Raw genomic sequence first — 17985 nt, forward strand, 5'->3', positions numbered from 1 at the left:
CTACCTATTCATGAATATACCGATTCCTCCAACACAACACTTGAAAATTTTAATTCCGAGCTTAGGTTAATTTGGGCAGAAGTCGACGAAGATTTAGATGGGAGAATATGACATTACTGCTTGGTAAAGGGTGGGTGGGCTAACTGTTCCTGCCCCTGAGCTGCATTACTGGTTGGCTTTCTTCTCAATGTGTTAGAATCTCTCTCAGCTTTCAATACTGCATATGGTTGTTGAAAGAGAGACCATAGCCCCAGGCGCATTTCACGCTTGGCTTTTCCGTATAGAGGTGGTGGTGAAGATGACGCCTGTTAAATGCAATATGACAAAGCTGGGACATTTATGACAGTTGAGCAATTTTGTGATGAAGCCTAGTCATATACACTTGCGACACAATGTAAAAGAATACTTCCCAGAGTTCCCCCAAGAACCCAGGGAATTTACACCCTGCCCTAAACTCCTTGGTCTTGAATATTCTAGGGTCGGGGTCTCGCTAATATATGGACTAAAACTGAGAAAACACTTAGTAGGCCGTATATCAACCATGCAATCTTGGGGGAGGGATCTGGGTGACCTTTTGAATAGCATACATTGTCATTGCTGTGTACAGAGGGAGACCATTTTCAGTAATTACTAGTATAGAATGATACGTCTTAAAGTTTTGCATTGACTCTACTATACCCTCGCTGGATTGCACAGATTTGAAATAGCAGGCCAGGTGACAAACTCTTTGTCACCAACTCCAGGCTACCTTTTTTCATCTATCATGAGAGGACAGCTACGTAGATAATTATATAGGTGTGTTGAGATATCCCACATCGCTGAATGTGATGTCCTGGCCATGCCTAATGTTATGGTGCTGGGCTACGTCACCAAAATACCAAAGCCTATGCAGCGATTAGTGGCAGTACTTCAATTATTGGCAAAAAAAAATAGAGAGAGGCCTTCACTGGACGAAGGGACCAGTTCCCACACGTGACAGATGGCTTAGGATTGTCGTTGTTTGTAACACTAGGTCAGAATTATTTGCAAACATGCAGCTCATTAAATTTAGACCCAAAGGTACTTGGGAGCCAATGAGGGCATACCTTATGCAATTGCAGAACCATAGGTCATATATCGCTCTGTCTCCTTTGGAGAACACAGATTGATACTCTTTTTAGACAAATGTCTATAATTGGTAAATAAGTGATTGCCAAGAAGGGGGCTCTGTACTTGACTTTCATGGACTTAAGCTGTGCATTCAACCGGGTCAGTCGATCAAAGCTTTGGGATATTTTGGTTACCCTTGGTTTGTCTCAGCCCTTGGTTGATTCTTGCCGGGGCTCCGCACCGAGGTCAATGCCTGTGTAAGGTATGGGCAGGATGGGGAATGTCCAGATTTCCTCAGTATCCCAAAGGGTGTTCGCCAGGATTGTGTACTAGCGCATATCCTCTTTCTCCTTTATATTAATGGAGTAAATCACTTTCTGATGGAGAAAGGGAGAGATATGCCTAAAATTAAATTGTCACCAGTACTTTCCCTACTTTATCTTGATGAAGCTGTTCTTCTCTTCCGCACCCCTTACAGCCGCAAATGTTTGGTTGACCATTTTGTTAAGTTCATGGACAATCTAGAACTTGACACATACATTGGTAAATCACACTAGATGGTTTGTGGGAAACGTTCAGCTAAGCCAAGACCCATTTCAATTAAGGAGAAGCCCATAGCTAGGGTGGCCACTTTCCCCTACTTAGGGGTAACCTATGATCATCTAATAATTGGTCCCCTTCCCTTGCGAATCGTTGTCTTTGATTCAATCAAGCCTGTGGCTCCCTGTTTAGATTTGCTGCTATGGTCGGCAGTAAACCCATCAAAACCTTCCTGCAGATTTATAAAATGAAGTGCCGACCAGTGCTGCTGTCTGGTGCAGCTTTATGGGGGATCTAGGATTGCTCGAGCATCCAGCAGGAGCAGAATCATTTCTGTAGGAGGCTGTTTGGTTTGGGCCCCCGCGGCTGCCCCTTATTTTGTACATGAAGAGCTGGACCTAGACTACGCTGTGGATTATGCCATTATTGTCCTGCTACTTTTGTGGTTATCTGTATGGGTATGGTGTAGAGAGTCCACAGCATTTAACAGAGAAGTGATTGAGGACTCTGGGCTGTGACTATCACCTTAGAATTCCGTGACTTAGCCACATCAAGAGCGTGTCTGAGTCATTGGGTTTGCCAGAGTTTTCTACTCTGCGACTGCTCTGTAAAGGGAATGGTAAAACGGCCAAGGATTTATTCTTCTCCCATGCAAAGCTCTGAGCAGGCCAGCCCTGTCAGTATTTCCACTATTGAAGTCCTCGCCTGTTCTTGAACCTTATCTCACCTAGGTCAGACGGCCTTGGGAGAGATCAATCCTTACAAACTTTCACTTGGGCTCTATTAGGTCACGTCTCTGTTTTCTGCCTGGGCCAAAACTGCAAACAGTGTAGAATTACAATAGGATGCAATAGGTGAACATAGGTCTAGGGGCAACACAAACCATATACTCCAAAAGTGGAATGCGAATCACGAATGGGCCCCAGACCTATGGGAGCTTGTAGAGGGTTGCTGGGACTGTAAGAAAACAGTCAGTGTGTCCAAGATACCCCACCCCAAGACCCTGAAAAGTAGGAGTAAAGTACCCCTACTACCCCAAAAGGACACAATAGTTGTGATAGGGGGATTCTGCAAGAACCACAAACACCAGCAAAGCACTGAAGACGGATTCCTGGACCCGATGACCTGCAAGGCAAGGGGACCAAGTCCATGAGTCGCAATAGTGTCCAGGGGGAGCAGGAACTGAGGAAACCCCGGATGAAGGTGCAAGGAAGCTGCCTCTGGATGGAAGAAGTTTAGGATTCTGCAAAGAGAGCTAGGAACTTCTTCCTTGGATGGAAGATGTCCCACAGCGTGCAGAAGGTTGCAGAAGTGTTCCCATGCAGAAATACCGCAAACAAGCCTTGCTAGCTTCAAGGGTCGTGGTAGAAGTTTTTGGGTGCTGCTGGGGACCAGGAAGGACCAGGCTGTCACCCCTTGGAGGAGGAGACAGAGGGGGCGTTCAGCAACTCAGAGAGCCCCCACAGAAGCAGGCAGCACCCGCAGAAGTACCAGAGCAGGCACTTAAAAGATTTGTGAACCGGAGCTGGCTCAGAGTCAAAAAGGAGGGTCCCACGACGTCGGAGTCCAACTCAGAGGGTTGAGCACTGCTGGATGGAGTGCTGGGGACCCAGGCTAGGCTGTGCACGAAGGAATCCTTGGAGGAGTGCACAGAAGCCGGAGCAGCTGCAAATCACGCAGTACACAGGTTTGCAGTCTAATGTGGGGAGGCACTTACCTCCACCAAACTTGGACTGAAAGATCACTGGACTGTGGGAGTCACTTGGATAGAGTTCCTGTGTTCCAGGGACCACGCTCGTCAGGATGAGAGGGGACCCAGAGGACCGGTGATGGAGTCTTTTGGTGCCTGCGTTAGCAGGGGGAAGATTCCGTCGACCCACAGGAGATTTCTTCTTGGCTTCCAGTGCAGGGTGAAGGCAGGTGACCCCCAGAGCATGCACCACCAGGAAACAGTCGAGAAAGCCGGCAGGATTAGGCGCTACAATGTTGCTGGTAGTCATCTTGCTACTTTGTTGCGGTTTTGCAGGCGTCCTGGAGCAGTCAGCGGACGATCCTTAGGGAAGTGCAGAGGAACTCTGGTGAGCTCTTGCATTCGTTATCTGAAGAATACCCCAGAGGAGAGACTATAAATAGCCAGAAAAGAAGGTTTGGCTACCAAGAAAGGAGGATTGGCTACCAAGAGAGGTAAGAGCCTATCAGAGGGGGGTCTCTGACGTCACCTGCTGGCACTGGCCACTCAGAGCAGTCCAGTGTGCCCCCAACACCTCTGAATCCAAGATGGCAGAGGTCTGGGACACACTGGAGGAGCTCTGGGTACCTCGTCAAGGGAGTGGTCACTCCCCTTTCCTTTGTCCAGTTTTGCGCCAGAGCAGGGCTGGGGGATCCCTGAACCGGTGTAGACTGGCTTATGCAGAGATGGGCACCATCTGTGGACATTATTTCACTCAGGCTGCAGTGGCAGGCCTGTGTAAGTATTGTCTGAGCTCCCTATGGGTGGCAAAAGAAATGCTGCAGCCCATAGGGATCCCCTGGAACCCCAATACCCTGGGTACCTAAGTACCATATACAAGGGGATTATATGGGTGTACCAGTGTGCTAATGAGAATTGGTAAATTTAGTCACTAGCCTGCAGTGACAAATTTAGAAAGCAGAGAGCGCATAAACGCTGAGGTTCTGGTTAGCAGAGCCTTAGTGATACAGTTAGGTACCACACAGGGAACACACATAGGCCACAAACTTATGAGCACTGTGGTCCTGGCTAGCAGGATCCCAGTGACACATGACAAACACACTGACAACATAGGGTTTTCACTATGAGCACTGGGCCCTGGCTAGTAGGATCCCCAGTGCGACAGTAAAAACACCCTGACATATACTCACAAACAGGCCAAAAGTGGGGGTAACAAGGCTAGAAAGAGGCTACCTTCCTACAGAGCTTTAAGGCAAAGCTTGTCAATTCCTAAGGCAAGGGTTTTTTCTCAACATTGACCTGTATTCTTGCATTTGGGGTCTGCTGCTTTTTGAAAAATGCCTTTTTCTGGAACAAGATTATTAATTTTTAATTTATCTGCAACAGTTTTATCTATTTATATGGATCATGTATCTTTTGTATTTGTTGGATGTATGTGACATTTTATGATGATATTTTATGATGGTGTTTAATCTTTTATGATTATATTTTTATAATCGAAATAAAGATAAAAAAGACTAATGTTACTAAATATACTGGAATACCTTCTATAGCTTGAAGAGTTGACTAGTGAAACACGATCTGTAGTGTGTGTAGCGGTGTGGTTAAATGAACACTTTGATGTATTGTGTAGTGACTTTAAGCACTTTCTCACATGGTGAGTGAGTTATGTAATGCACAAAATCAGACCCAGAATCGACATGGGCGAGACCGGTGCACTCATACTCCTGGACCTCTCCGCAGCCTTCGACACTGTCTGCCACCACACACTCCGCACACGCCTCCACAACGCTGGGATCCGCCACAAAGCCCTTGACTGGCTCACCTCCTTCCTCGCCGACAGAACCCAAAAAGTCAGACTCCCACCCTTCCAATCCCCCGCCACCAAAATCACCTGCGGAGTCCCACAAGGCTCCTCCCTCAGCCCCACACTCTTCAACATTTACATGGCCCCACTAGCCAACATCCTCAAACCCCACGGTATCACCATCCTCTCATATGCCGATGACACACAACTCATCTTCTACCTCACCCACAACGCCACCACCGCCAAAATCAACCTACACGCTGCACTCCTTGACACCGCTGCCTGGATGACAGCCAACCACCTCAAACTCAACTCCAACAAAACCGAGATAATCATTTTTGGCCCACACGAAAACACTTGGGACTCCTGGTGGCCCACCACATTAGGCCCCGCGCCCACCCCCGCCAACCATGCACGCAACCTTGGCATCATCCTGGTTCACGCCCACTCAATGACCCAACAAATCAACGCCATCACCTCCTCATGCTTTAACACACTCCGCACACTGAAAAAAACATTCAAATTGAACCCCAAAGAGACCAGAAAGACAGTCACACACGCACTCATCAGCAGCAGGCTTGACTACGGCAAAGCACTCTACGCTGGCACCACACTCAAACTCAAGCGCAAACTACAGCGAATCCAGAACGCAGCAGCACGACTCATCCTCGACCTCCCCCGCCATGAACACGTCTCACCACACCTCAAATCCCTCCACTGGCTCCCCATAGACAAAAGGATCACCTTCAAGATCCTCATCCACGCACACAAATCCCTCCACAACACCGGCCCCTCCTACCTTAACGAAAGAGTGACCTTCCACACCCCACCTCCGCTCCGCCGACCTCTCTCTAGCCACAGTCCCCCGCATCAAACACACCACCACTGGAGGCAGATCTTTCTCATATCTGGCCCCCAAAGCCTGGAACTCCCTCCCCACCCACCTCCGCAAGACCCAAGACCTCCTACTCTTCAGGAAGGGCGTTAAAACCTGGCTTTTCGAACAGTGATCGCCCGCCACCTCCCTCCCTCCCCCCAGCACTTTGAGACCCTCACGGGTGAGTAGCGCGCTCTATAAGTCTCTTTGATTTGATTGATTGATTGATTGATTGAATGTATAAGGTTTTACTAATGACATTTTTCATAGAAACAGGCATCTGTAGGGCCCTTGGGCCAAGGCTTCTGACAGCGGTCTGTAGGTTTTAGTGTCCCAAGGAAGGGTGAAAACATGTCCTGAAAAGTAACTACCATTCTGCCCTAGCATCAGCTGGGTCCACTGAAGGCCACTGATCTTTCTGCACACTGTTTCCCATTAACCCAAATAGCATGCAGTGTGCTGCACCCACAGTGCAGATTGGTTTTGGGGTTGAGGATAGGAGCACGAATATCCTGGACTACATGGATTAAACAGGAGTGGATTCCAGAAGTTACCTGTTCTTGAAGGGTAAAGATAAGAAGGCCTGTGGCCCAGATTATAACCGGCTACCATCAAGCTGCCACAGTCTACCTGTCAGTTTAGCCTGACATGTTGAGGCTGTAGCAGCTTTCGACTATGAGTACACTTTGAGTCCACTCTATGACTGGGTAATATCAAGAACAGTCATGGAGTACCTTTTAAGTAACATGTCTGTCGTCAAGTCAGCTGGTGAAAAATACAACCCCAGTGAGGATAGGGTGGTCTATTTGTACTAACCATGCAATTATATTTCTTTCTACACATTGTGCCGGAGGGATGAAAGGGATAACCTAAGCTGTCTGCCTATTGACCCTCTACTTTCACCCCTCTCTCCTTCCATCTGTATTTCTCTGCATTTCACTCATTGTGCAGTTCTTTAACACATTCTTGGACTTGGCCATCTCTGCAGGGTCACAACCAAACTATTTGCTATCACCCCTCCTGTTTTCTAAATCTGTCTTTAGGACTCTGTCTAAACAATGCTAAAGTGGTTGTGCTTTCTCTCTCTCTAAACATAATAAAATTGGTTTACACCCAGTTAGCACATTTAATATACTTGTAGGTCACTAGCAAAGTGGTGATACATTTACCTGGGATACCTGGGACTTGTAAATGAAATGCTGCTGGTGGCCCTGAAGCGATCCTAGTCCAACCTACTTGAGTAGTCCATCAAAACATGTTTAAGGCCTGCAATTTGAGCCTGTATGCAGTTCTAAGCTGCCATTTCGACCTGCAAAATAAGCCCTTTGCTAGGCCTAAACATTGCCTTTTAATACACTTGGCACCCCTAGGGTAGACCCCACACAGCACTCTATTCAAACATTTGGACATGGACTTTTAAGTTTTAGATGTCTTATTGGTGAAAAACTTCTAAATTTGTTTCCCACTACTATAAGGCCTATATCTCTGCCATTGTATAGCACCCAGTTTGCTTTTGATTGTGAGCAGGTAAGAATGAAATGTTCACATACAAATGAATTGTAATTTGAAAACCTCTTTAATGGTAAAGTTGGATTTCAAGTTACAATTACGAAAATGCCAAATTTTTGAAAGTAACACTTTCATGTCCTAACCATTTGGTGCTTGTATCTTGGGTCAAATGACTTGGTGTAGCTGGCCTTTGTGTATTCCTTCCAGATAGTGACACAAAGGTTGAGTAGGTGTTGGCAGGGTGGACCATCCTGCCAGGATGAGAGGGGCAGAGCTGTCACCTACCACATTTGCATTTCAAAGGGGCTGTCTCAGCACACTTGCAAAGGGCTTCCAAGTAGTCTGTTCTGGTGTCACCCCACCCTCTCGGATACAGGGCTAAGGAAAGGAGAAAATTCCAGAACCATATGTGGGGGTTCTCTCACTTCAGATCTTGCACCAGGTATAAATATTGGACCCTCAGACGACACTTTTCAGTACATTCCTGGACTTGCGAACACTACAGAAGAAAGACTGCCTTGCTGCTTGAGGTCTGCCCTGCTCTGTGAGAAGTAAAATTGGACCTGCTCCTTTTATCCCGGGCAGCATAACTCCAGTGGTTAGGTGGCTGATCTCTACTTCTGAGCTACAGAGACACAACAAGCTTCAGAGGCCTCCCTGCAACTGCTCAGCTGACGTGCTGCACTGGACCTGCAACTAAATCCTGCTGGCCTCTGCCGGAGTGAGTTCCTGACATTCAAGAGGTGCCTCCCCAGGTCCTGGGCCATTGGCTGACATCAAAGAGAACTCCTGGCCTAACTGAAGGTTCCATAAAATCCGGCCTGAAGCCACACAAATCTTTGCTGCACAGCTTCAAGCTGCACCGCAACCGACGCCGAGCAGCACATAGCCAGCAAAGCCTCACCACACAGCTGCAACCTGCATTGGAACTGACGCAAAGTGAGGCAAAGCCTTGCCACACAGCTGCCAGCTTCATCAGAACTTAATCCGTGAGATGCAAAGCCTTATCACACAGCTTCATCAGAATCGACGTCGGACAATGCAAAGCCTTGCAAAGCACTGGCTCATAGATTGCCCACCAAAGACGTGAGGTACAATCCTCAGCTGGCCAACATTGGTCCTGAGCCCAGCCTGCAATCCATCGCGGTCAGCCTGAACTTATGATTTTGTCCCAGTAGGGCTCAGTTGGCGCTTTTAGTCTTTTGACACTACTTTTATCTGAATCTTTAACATTCAATATCTCCAGTTCTACTGATTGGATTGTTTTTTTTTTTTGGGGTTTCAAATTATTTATTAAAACATACTCTATTTTTCGGAATTGTTATTTTTATTTTTCTCTTTGTTTTCACTTTATTACTGTTGGTGTGCTGATTTACACATTGCCTCAAAGTTAAGCCTGATGAAATTTGTGCCAAGCTACCCGAGGATTAAACACAGGCTAATCTAGTGACTTTAGTGTTTCCCTCTATATCCAACACAATATTAATTTAGAATAGTAAAACACAGTAAAATGTTGAAATGGTGCCTTGTTTGAGGTCAAAACCATTCTGCCACCATTACTCAATTTTTATGTGTGAACCAGGGACACTGGTGATACTTCCTAGGGTTCCCACGTTGGATATTCGACGTGGTGTTTAACTTTTGTCATTTAATTTAGCCATTTCATGTGAATGTAAAGCTGTATGGTTTACTAGAGTTCTTTCTCTCAGATACTTAATTAATAAACAACTGCTGTCTGCTTGTCTGCTTGTTGTATTACGTATCCAGTGCCTTAGGACATCAGTCCAGATGTATATTTAACAATTCTGCTTTTTTTCTAGTAATCTAGACCGTTTTGACTACTTCCGTGGCTCGATTTAAAATAAAGCGAAGCATTTGGTAGAGGTTCAATAAAATATCATTTAATTTCATGTTTCTTCTGCAGATAAAAACCTTGATAATGCAGAAGACGCAGCCGAACAGTTCAAATTAATCCAAGCCGCATATGATGTCCTCAGTGATCCACAGGAGAGAGCATGGTATGTGACAATGGGTTAATGTACTTGTATATATGTATTTTTCCATTTTACAGTTTTATGTGGCACAAAGTCGACCCAAAGCTGTTGGACTGCTTTTCATCAGGATCAGTTGTGTTACACAAGGATGCATCCATTTTTTTTAAGGCAAGCAGAGATTAAATGATTTACCCCCAAATCACAAGATGTTGTGCTGAGACTCGAACCTGGTTCCTCAGTTCCAAAGTCAGCAGCTCTGGTCATTACGCCACATCCTCTCCCCGGTCAAAGGACAGCCTTGCTCATTGAACATATGCAGATGGTATGCTAGAAATAAGGGTTATGTAGTTGTCTGTCAAATCATGTTTGCTTTTAAAGTGAAACAAGTTAGACAATGCAGTTAAATTAGTCCTTTAACCTTGCTCTCAAGCAAGGTTTGTGCTCCACGAATGCCAAGTCATACAAACACCATCTCCTACAGCCTGTTTCACTGGACCTCAGAATGTGTGTTTTATGACTCGAGCTAAGAAAACAGAAAGCCAGGTCATAACCACAACCCTTAGAACAGAAGGCAGTTGCCAAAATGTTTATGTAACTAAATATAGAGACATTGCCTATAACGCCATCTTAGTTGTGAGGGTTACTACCTAAAGTGTTATTTTAGGACTTGAGAACTGTTAGTACAGGTGGTTTCTTAAGTGTAGTATGATTCATTTGTGGAAAAGCCACAACGTCAATCGCAGCTTTGAAAAAAAAGCCATTTATTTCTAGTGATGTTATATTTTGGCAGGGTCAAAAGCTCCTTAAGGTGTGAACTAAATCCATGCACAGCTGGTACTGCACACTTAGCCCTGCACCTCCGCAGTGCAAGTTTTTTTTTTTCTCTGCTCCCTCTTTTTTTGCTTGACACTGCAATGGAACATGCTTCAGGACTTGTGGGCTTGGGTATTTTTAACTTTATACAAGGGTTACTTGCCCCTTTGGTCTGCCCATGTTGGACTGTGTTTTTGTCTTTGTTAGCAACTGTATATTTTTTTACAGGCATTTTTAAGTTTTATGTCAATCCGCTTAAGGTATTGGGATAGTTTCTCTGTAACAGCCTGCAGACCCTCGCTAGTTAGTGTTTCAAATTTTATTTGATGAGTACATGACCCTCCTTGCTAAGAGAATGTCTTATAAAAAAACGTATGTAGAAAATTCTGAAAATGTTTGGCTACCATAATGTAGCTGGTGAGTGCTTTATCCGGCAGTCTCTGAAAACAGGATCAGTTAATTGGAACAACCAATAACAGCAGTACAGTTTTCAGGATCATTTTGGCAGTCCCTGGCTCATCGGAATGTGACAATTTTGGATCTGGTGTGCTAAGACATCCATAAAAGGATTAAAAAAAAATTCTGCCTTTGTACTCATTTTGTTCAGTGAGGCAAAAGAAACATATACTTAATGGCCCTTTCTGTGGCATGAGTTATTTTTCTAAAGTGATCTCCAGGATCACCGTGCCACTCTTATGAGCTGCTAACAGAGACATTTGTACACTTTTAATATTTGATATGCTTTATCCTTAATCTTACTTATGTCCAGGAGGTTTGCATGAGGTTACATTATTATTACATATACAGTCGTCTCTCCTCCTATGTGTATCTTCTATGGAGATCTACTACTGTGGGTTGGTAATGAGAGAACCATATATTGTAGTCTTTCTGGTGATTGGTTTTCCTAGTCCTAGGCCCACTTCAGTTACTGAATCCAACAATCCTACTCCTTTGGTTGCTTTGGTCCTTTTAATCAGTTTATGAAGGCAACTGACTGTGAGAGGATGTGTGTCCATACACAGGTAGGTTTGTGTCTTCTTAGTAATGATTACTCACCTCCATGGATTTACCAGAGAACCAATTTCCGGTCCCACTTTAGGGGGGCTGCCAAACTCTCATGAGGTGGTGATATGGAAGAGCCTAGTGCAGTGAGTGTGAGCCCTAATTGTAGGCTTAGTTTTGGCCTACCACTTCATTTGGACTTGATCTAAAAGTTTTTAGTTTCATGTCAACGCTGCAGAGTTACAGCACAGAGTTCAATAGTCAAACTTGTTTCCTTGGCTCTATTTATTTCTACTTTGACACACTGGATTATGTTTTTCTATTTAACACATTCTGAAGATTTGTAATGTTCATCTTTTTCTATCAAACCTGTACTCCATCTCCAAGTGAATTGAAAAATAGTCCTAAACAACCTAATGCTGAAAGGATATTTAAACATACGCCCTTAGGGCTTTGCACTGGCTTTGTAACATTAGATTAGTTCTCGAACGAGCATTGCTTGCTAAAATAGAGCACATGTGGAAAGAGGCAATATGTCCCTACTATTTGTAGATCTCAAGTGTGCTTTCATTTCCATTAACAGAAGAGTGTTTGCATGTGTGTAACTACTTATAAAGGAGCCATCTTTGTTTGAGGCTTCCCCCGTGCTGGTAAAGCTAGCCATAAAATATGCTTTTTGACACTAGGCAACATTTATAGCAATAATCTTGACATTGTGTATATGGACACAAGGTAGCTTCCTCATTGATGCTGGAATGTAGCAAACATTTTCAAGAATGAGTTTGTCAGCGTGACTTGTATATCACTTACTTTTATGGCCCAGAGCTTGTGAGTCCATGAAATGTGCTTCCCAAAATTGCTGAATATGTAGGGGCACCTAGTTGCTTAATTCACACATTGTGCACCCCAAAACACACAACGAGGCCTTAGCATAAACCAAGGTGCTTTATTTAGTGTGACTCAAGTATTGCAGCATAGAAAAACTGGCACTAGTATATAGTAATTTACTCATTTAGGGGCTTCTGTTTGTTTTAGCTTGGGTAAGCTTGTCCGCTCAATAGTCCGTAAAGGCTTTACCCTTGTAAACAATTATCATCTTTAAAACATGTTTAATGGGTTGCAAGATGTTCAGTTTTCTATAGTCCTAAATTGTTAATACTGGCCTCTTTTCAAAACGGAATAGTAGCAAAAAAGTGCACAGATAAGTGACATTTACAGCCAGAATTATCCTAATCACTAAAGATAGGGAGGGAGTAGAATCAGAGGAAAAGGTAAATTATAAATAGATCATCAATCAGATATATACCATGATTTTGATGCAGAGAAAAGTTTTGCAACATAGATGGAATAAACGAACAGATGGACTCAATGTTGTATGACCATGAAAATAGCAATGGAAGTGTAATGAGTTCTGCCTTTCTGTCTCCATTGGAGGTATGACAATCACCGGGAAGCTCTTTTGAAGGGAGGAAGTGGTGGAGAGTATCAGGATGACAGCTTGGATCTGCTCCAGTATTTTACAGTTACCTGCTACTCTGGCTATGGAGATGATGACAAGGTGATTAGTCTTGATTTTAGATGTAACTTAATTTGATTCTGTATAGATTTAATCTGTATATAGTTTGCATCTAATAATTATAAACTCTGTCATGGTTCTTTAATTTGCACAGTGTGCTCTGATGATCTAACTGAGCTTCTCAGTTTACTAAATCTGATGCTAGCATGGTCAAGTACTTTATTTGATTCCCACGTGCATGATGTGACTTTTTAAGTATTGCCTAAAATGCAGAAAAGCGCTCTGAAAGCAGAAATGTTTGGCTTCAGCCATATAGGCTACCAGTGTACACATATTTCATTAAAATCCAGGAATTTGAATGAAAAGATGATAGGTATTGTTCTGCTGTGTGTTTACTCTGATGGTATTATAGATCTTAGACCAAGGAATCTTGAGACCCCCTCCCAACCCCCCCCCCCGCCCTGCCCTTTGTGATATCCATCACTTTGTAATCTTTCAAATCTGAAAATGCAGTGTCAATTGGTGCACCCAACGTATATAGTGTTACACTTGACACCTCTTTAGTAGCATCATGAGTGCCTAAACTACTGGAAGGGATTATCAGTCTGCAGTAGTGCTGAGCTTGCATGAGGGTGTGGGTTTGGAATACCATGTCTGGCGACATGTTGCCCTGTGCATTTCAGAACATCAAGGAAAATGGATAAAATGAATAAGGGCAAGTGTGAGTGTGATTGAGATGGTACAGAAGAGAGCCTACTGTAAGAACTGCATGTTGCAGTGGCACTAAATGTGAGGGTCCAGAGCAAGTCAGAGTCCAAATAAGATAATTCCTTAGATTGTTTCTTAGATTGGCTAGAAAGTAGTCGATTAAATATACAAAGTCTTAAACTCAGCCTTTTTAAATTTCACATGTGGTAAAGTTGCTTTTAAAGTGACTGTAGGTCTTCTATGCACCCATTTACAGGTAGTACTTTGTTGTTGCCTGCCCGCTCACTGTTCTTTTGAGCTTGATTTAGCATTTAATGATTTCAGCTGTTTGTTTATTTCAGGGATTTTATGCTGTGTATCGCAATGTCTTTGAGAAAATTGTTAAAGAAGAGTTGGAATCCACAAATGAAGAGGACTCTGAAGAATTTCCAACATTTGGAGACTCGCAGAGTGACTATGATACGGTAACAGCAGATTCACTTGTTAATAATTACCCACCATTTAGAAGTGGGTTGCTAATGTAATGGTAGTGTAGCACCGTGACAATGAGTTAGATAAAGCCTCAAATCTCTGCCCTTTGATACTGTATGGCCCGGAGTCCTTCTCTCGAGGCTCTGCTACTCCTCGCATATTCACTTTTCATGACCAGTGACTCCATCATTGTTGTGAGTGAATCCATATGATCTCTGCCAGTTACTTTAACCGCAAGGTAAGCCATTATGTCTACCGTGTCTTAGCTCCAGGGAGAGGCTGTTTGTGTTTGATGATGCCCGGGACATGGTATTACTATACCAATAGTTAAATATAACACTAAAGGACAGGAAGGTTTGACATTAGTGATTTACACCCCTGCCACCCCAAACCAGAGGCGCATGAGGTTGATAGGGAGGGTAGCAAGCAATTGAGAGAAAGAGAGCAGTAAATGTTGCTGAAGAAAAAATATCTTGCAGATATTAAGAGTCAATTTCATAAGCTTGTTTGTCCAGTGGTATGTCCTGTTATGACTTATTCTTCGACTGTAAGTAAACATATTGGGCTCCTCATTCTTCATGTGTTTTCTCTTATTTAGAAGTGGATTCTGCGGTCTTAATGCGAACTAGATGACTGTATGTTCCAAAGCTATGCCACATGACCTCTAACCTACAATAGACAACTATGAGATATAGGTTATCCAACCCCGTTGGATAGCATGCCAGCTGCTGAGATGTGACGTTTATGCATTATACCATATGATAGAAATTGGAATCCTGAGCTGATTCCCAGTCCTCAGATTAGAGGCCATTATTCCTAGACCAGGCTTCTCCAAGTAGTTCGTGAGCTACAGGTAGCTCTCCAGCTCCCTGTTAGTAGCTCTCCTGTGTATAGGCAAGACCACTAAATTAAAAGCTTTAGCTTGGTTGAATTAATATATGTATACCATACTTGAAAAGTGTATACTTCAGATGAAAATGTGTATTTTAATAACTCAAATGCCAGATGTTTGGTGAAAATGGTTGAATTTCCCAAATATATTTAAAGCTGACATTTGAGTGATGAATAATGCTGCATTGGGGAGGCATATTACTCTTTTTATTACATTGGTGCCAGGGGCATTGCACACTGTAGTAATGGTTCAGTCACCATTTCCATTGAAAATTAATTGTTATTTGGTTGCCAATAACGTTGGCCCTATTTGTTGCAAGTTCACTCCTTCCTGGCAAAACTGTTTTGTGCAGGGTTAAAAGGTAAGGGGGTGACAAAAATACATTTCTCATTTTAGCTCAGATAAGTTTTGATCATTGCTACAGCCATAACTATTGAAAAGAGTCACTCCAAACATGGAATGAAAGAAGTAGAACTTCACTCAGAAAGTGTGTGTGTGTGAAATCCATAAAATGCATTCCTGCTTGATGCTCTGAGGTGATCGCTGATGATAATCTTGCATGGGGTGGCCACTGTGGTCACTATTAAAACATTAATACTATAAGTAGCTTTGGATAATTTTCATTGAGCATGAGTAGCTCTTACTACAGGAGGGGTTGGAGACCGCTGACCTAGACATTGCCATTTAAGCTCACAATTGTCCTGGACAGAATGATAAAAGGTAATCTAAGTCATAAGGGAACTCTCCCAGAGCACACATATGACTAGATTATGTAGATTGCTAGGGACTTCACCGGTTGGAGAGCTTAAAAAAAGTACATTTGCTGGGTGTCTTGAATTATGTGATGTAAATATTTGGTCTCTAGTTAAAAAAAAAAAAAAAGAATGGTGCTTGTGGCATTCTTTCAACTGGTGATCTAGCCATCCTTGAATAGATCATTTTGAAAGAGGGCATTTTATATCTGTGGTAGTACATCATCTGTTGAATTAGCCCCTCATGTTTGATTTTTACATATATTTACAGACCTGGTCCTTTCAACAGATAAGTGCATGTGCTCTTAGAGGGAGTCCTCTACTGTTGCACAAGTAGATTAAAGAGACCGTGTTTAATGTTGTTTAGGCTTAGTTCGTTTCAAAGAAGTGAAATATGGTGAAATTGCAAAACATCACCTGAAAATGACCTAAAATTTTCTGGTTCTTAGGCAGGCGTGTTCCAGACTGCATGTTGATGAAAGCTGGCTGGCCTATCCAGTGCCTGCGGTGGCACTCTAAATTAATATACTCCCTAAAGAAATGTGGGTATAACATGGGTTATAGTTTCAAAATCTGGTTAGGTCAACACTGCTTTTCATCATTCTGAGGTTCATAAAATTAGTATACTTGAGTTGAATCAGAGTCACCACAATTACAACATGTTTTCCCCATGATTCCAGTGATGTATGAAAAACAAATTGATTTCTATTATTGTTGCCTTGTGTTCCCCTCCCTGAACCCCTTTATCCACCTCTTAAACATGTTTTTCCTTTTTTTTTTTTTAATCTGAAAGTTGCGTCTGGTTTGTTACTGGTTCTATATTTTAGGATCTGACTAATTTGAATTACTTTCTAAGATCTAAGTAATCCTCACCTCAATCCTTCTGGCCAGCGACGTTCAAAAAGATAAAACACACATAGCAGTGTATTCCTTTGTTCATATCCATGTGTAAGTAGTACGGGATTGCCCGCCAAGAGGCACACATGCGATTCAGCATCCCCTCCCACGCACGCAAAAAAAAATCTGTCATTGTGAATGCATGTGTGTATTGTGCATCTCTCATCTTTACTCCCAGAAATCAGTACATCCACATATTCTTCACAACTATATCTGTAAGGCAGCACATAACATACTAGGCACTCCGTCATGTGGTTGATGTATACACGTTCATGAAACAAATGCTATGATTCTTCTTTAAAATAAAATAAGCCACTATGCTGAATGAAGGATCCATAAACAGTGTTTTGCATTTGTATTAATTTTACACACTCCTACACAAATATATAATTTAGAAATAATTTACAGTGTTATTCCTCTATCTTTAACAGCAAATGATGGCTACAAAGAGTTTGTGTGAAAAAGGAATTTGTACAGAAAAGGTAGTAGAGATTTCTATTATGAATTCTTATTGGTTCCCTACTTTTGTTTTTACATGTAGGTGGTTCATGCTTTTTATGCACATTGGCAGAGCTTCTGTACACAAAAGAACTTCGCTTGGAAAGAGGAGTATGATACACGCCAAGCATCAAACCGTTGGGAAAAGCGGGCAATGGAGAAAGAGAACAAGAAAACTCGAGAGAAGGCCAGAAAAGAAAGAAGTGAGCTGGTCCGCCAGCTTGTGAGCTTTATCCGGAAGAGGGACAAGAGAGTGCAAGCTCATCGCAAACTTGTAGAAGAGCAGAATGCAGAAAAGGCTAAAAAGGTGGAGGAACTTAGAAGACAGCAGAAACTTCAGCAAGCTAAGTGCGTAAGACATCTCTACCACTTTGTAAAACAGCTTTTCTTCTAGGTATTCTCGCATTAAAGAGGAAAAGCTTAAAAGTGACAAGATAACTGCTTATACCTAATGGCCCCTTTTGGGCATTATAACTTTGGCATTCCTAGAGTATATTTGTGGAAGTCTAGCTTTGTCATTTTAATTTTATTATAGACACTGACTCAAACATCTATTGTTTTTTTTTTTTAATGGTTGGTACCAATGTAATTTTGAATGCTATTTACTACTATAGGAATAGCATGATGATTTGAAAGTGTAAAAGAAAAATATACCTCTGTAACAGTAGTTAGCTGATGTAGGTATTGTTTAGATGGTCTTGTCACTTGCTGTTTTTTGGCCTCAGAGTGAGGTTTCTTAGAATCCTTATCCTTCCTCAAAAAGAAGCTGGTACATATTGAGTGACCCAACATTTATATATATATAGTGGACTCTCTTACGAGGACGAGCAGAAGGAGACCTAGACTGCAAGCATTAGTTAGACATGGCAGATCAATTAGTTGCACAGAATCTGAAGTGCACACACACCTTTACCCGCCACAAACCTTTGT

The 17985-nt window shown here is 42.9% G+C and overlaps 1 protein-coding gene across 2 annotated transcripts in view; it reads left to right on the top strand.

Annotated features, from left to right (window-relative positions):
• DNAJC21 (DnaJ heat shock protein family (Hsp40) member C21) overlaps positions 1–17985 on the top strand; it is a 191935-nt gene that overhangs the window by 12717 nt on the left and 161233 nt on the right. For both annotated transcript variants that reach the window (XM_069220760.1, XM_069220748.1), the window contains exons 2-5: positions 9437–9530; positions 12756–12879; positions 13887–14009; positions 17099–17403. In XM_069220760.1, coding sequence (XP_069076861.1) covers positions 9437–9530; positions 12756–12879; positions 13887–14009; positions 17099–17403 — 646 coding nt within the window. The remainder of the gene's footprint in view (positions 1–9436; positions 9531–12755; positions 12880–13886; positions 14010–17098; positions 17404–17985) is intronic.

The sequence above is a fragment of the Pleurodeles waltl genome, chromosome 1_1 (assembly GCF_031143425.1).
Source record: "Pleurodeles waltl isolate 20211129_DDA chromosome 1_1, aPleWal1.hap1.20221129, whole genome shotgun sequence".
NCBI lineage: Eukaryota > Metazoa > Chordata > Amphibia > Caudata > Salamandridae > Pleurodeles > Pleurodeles waltl.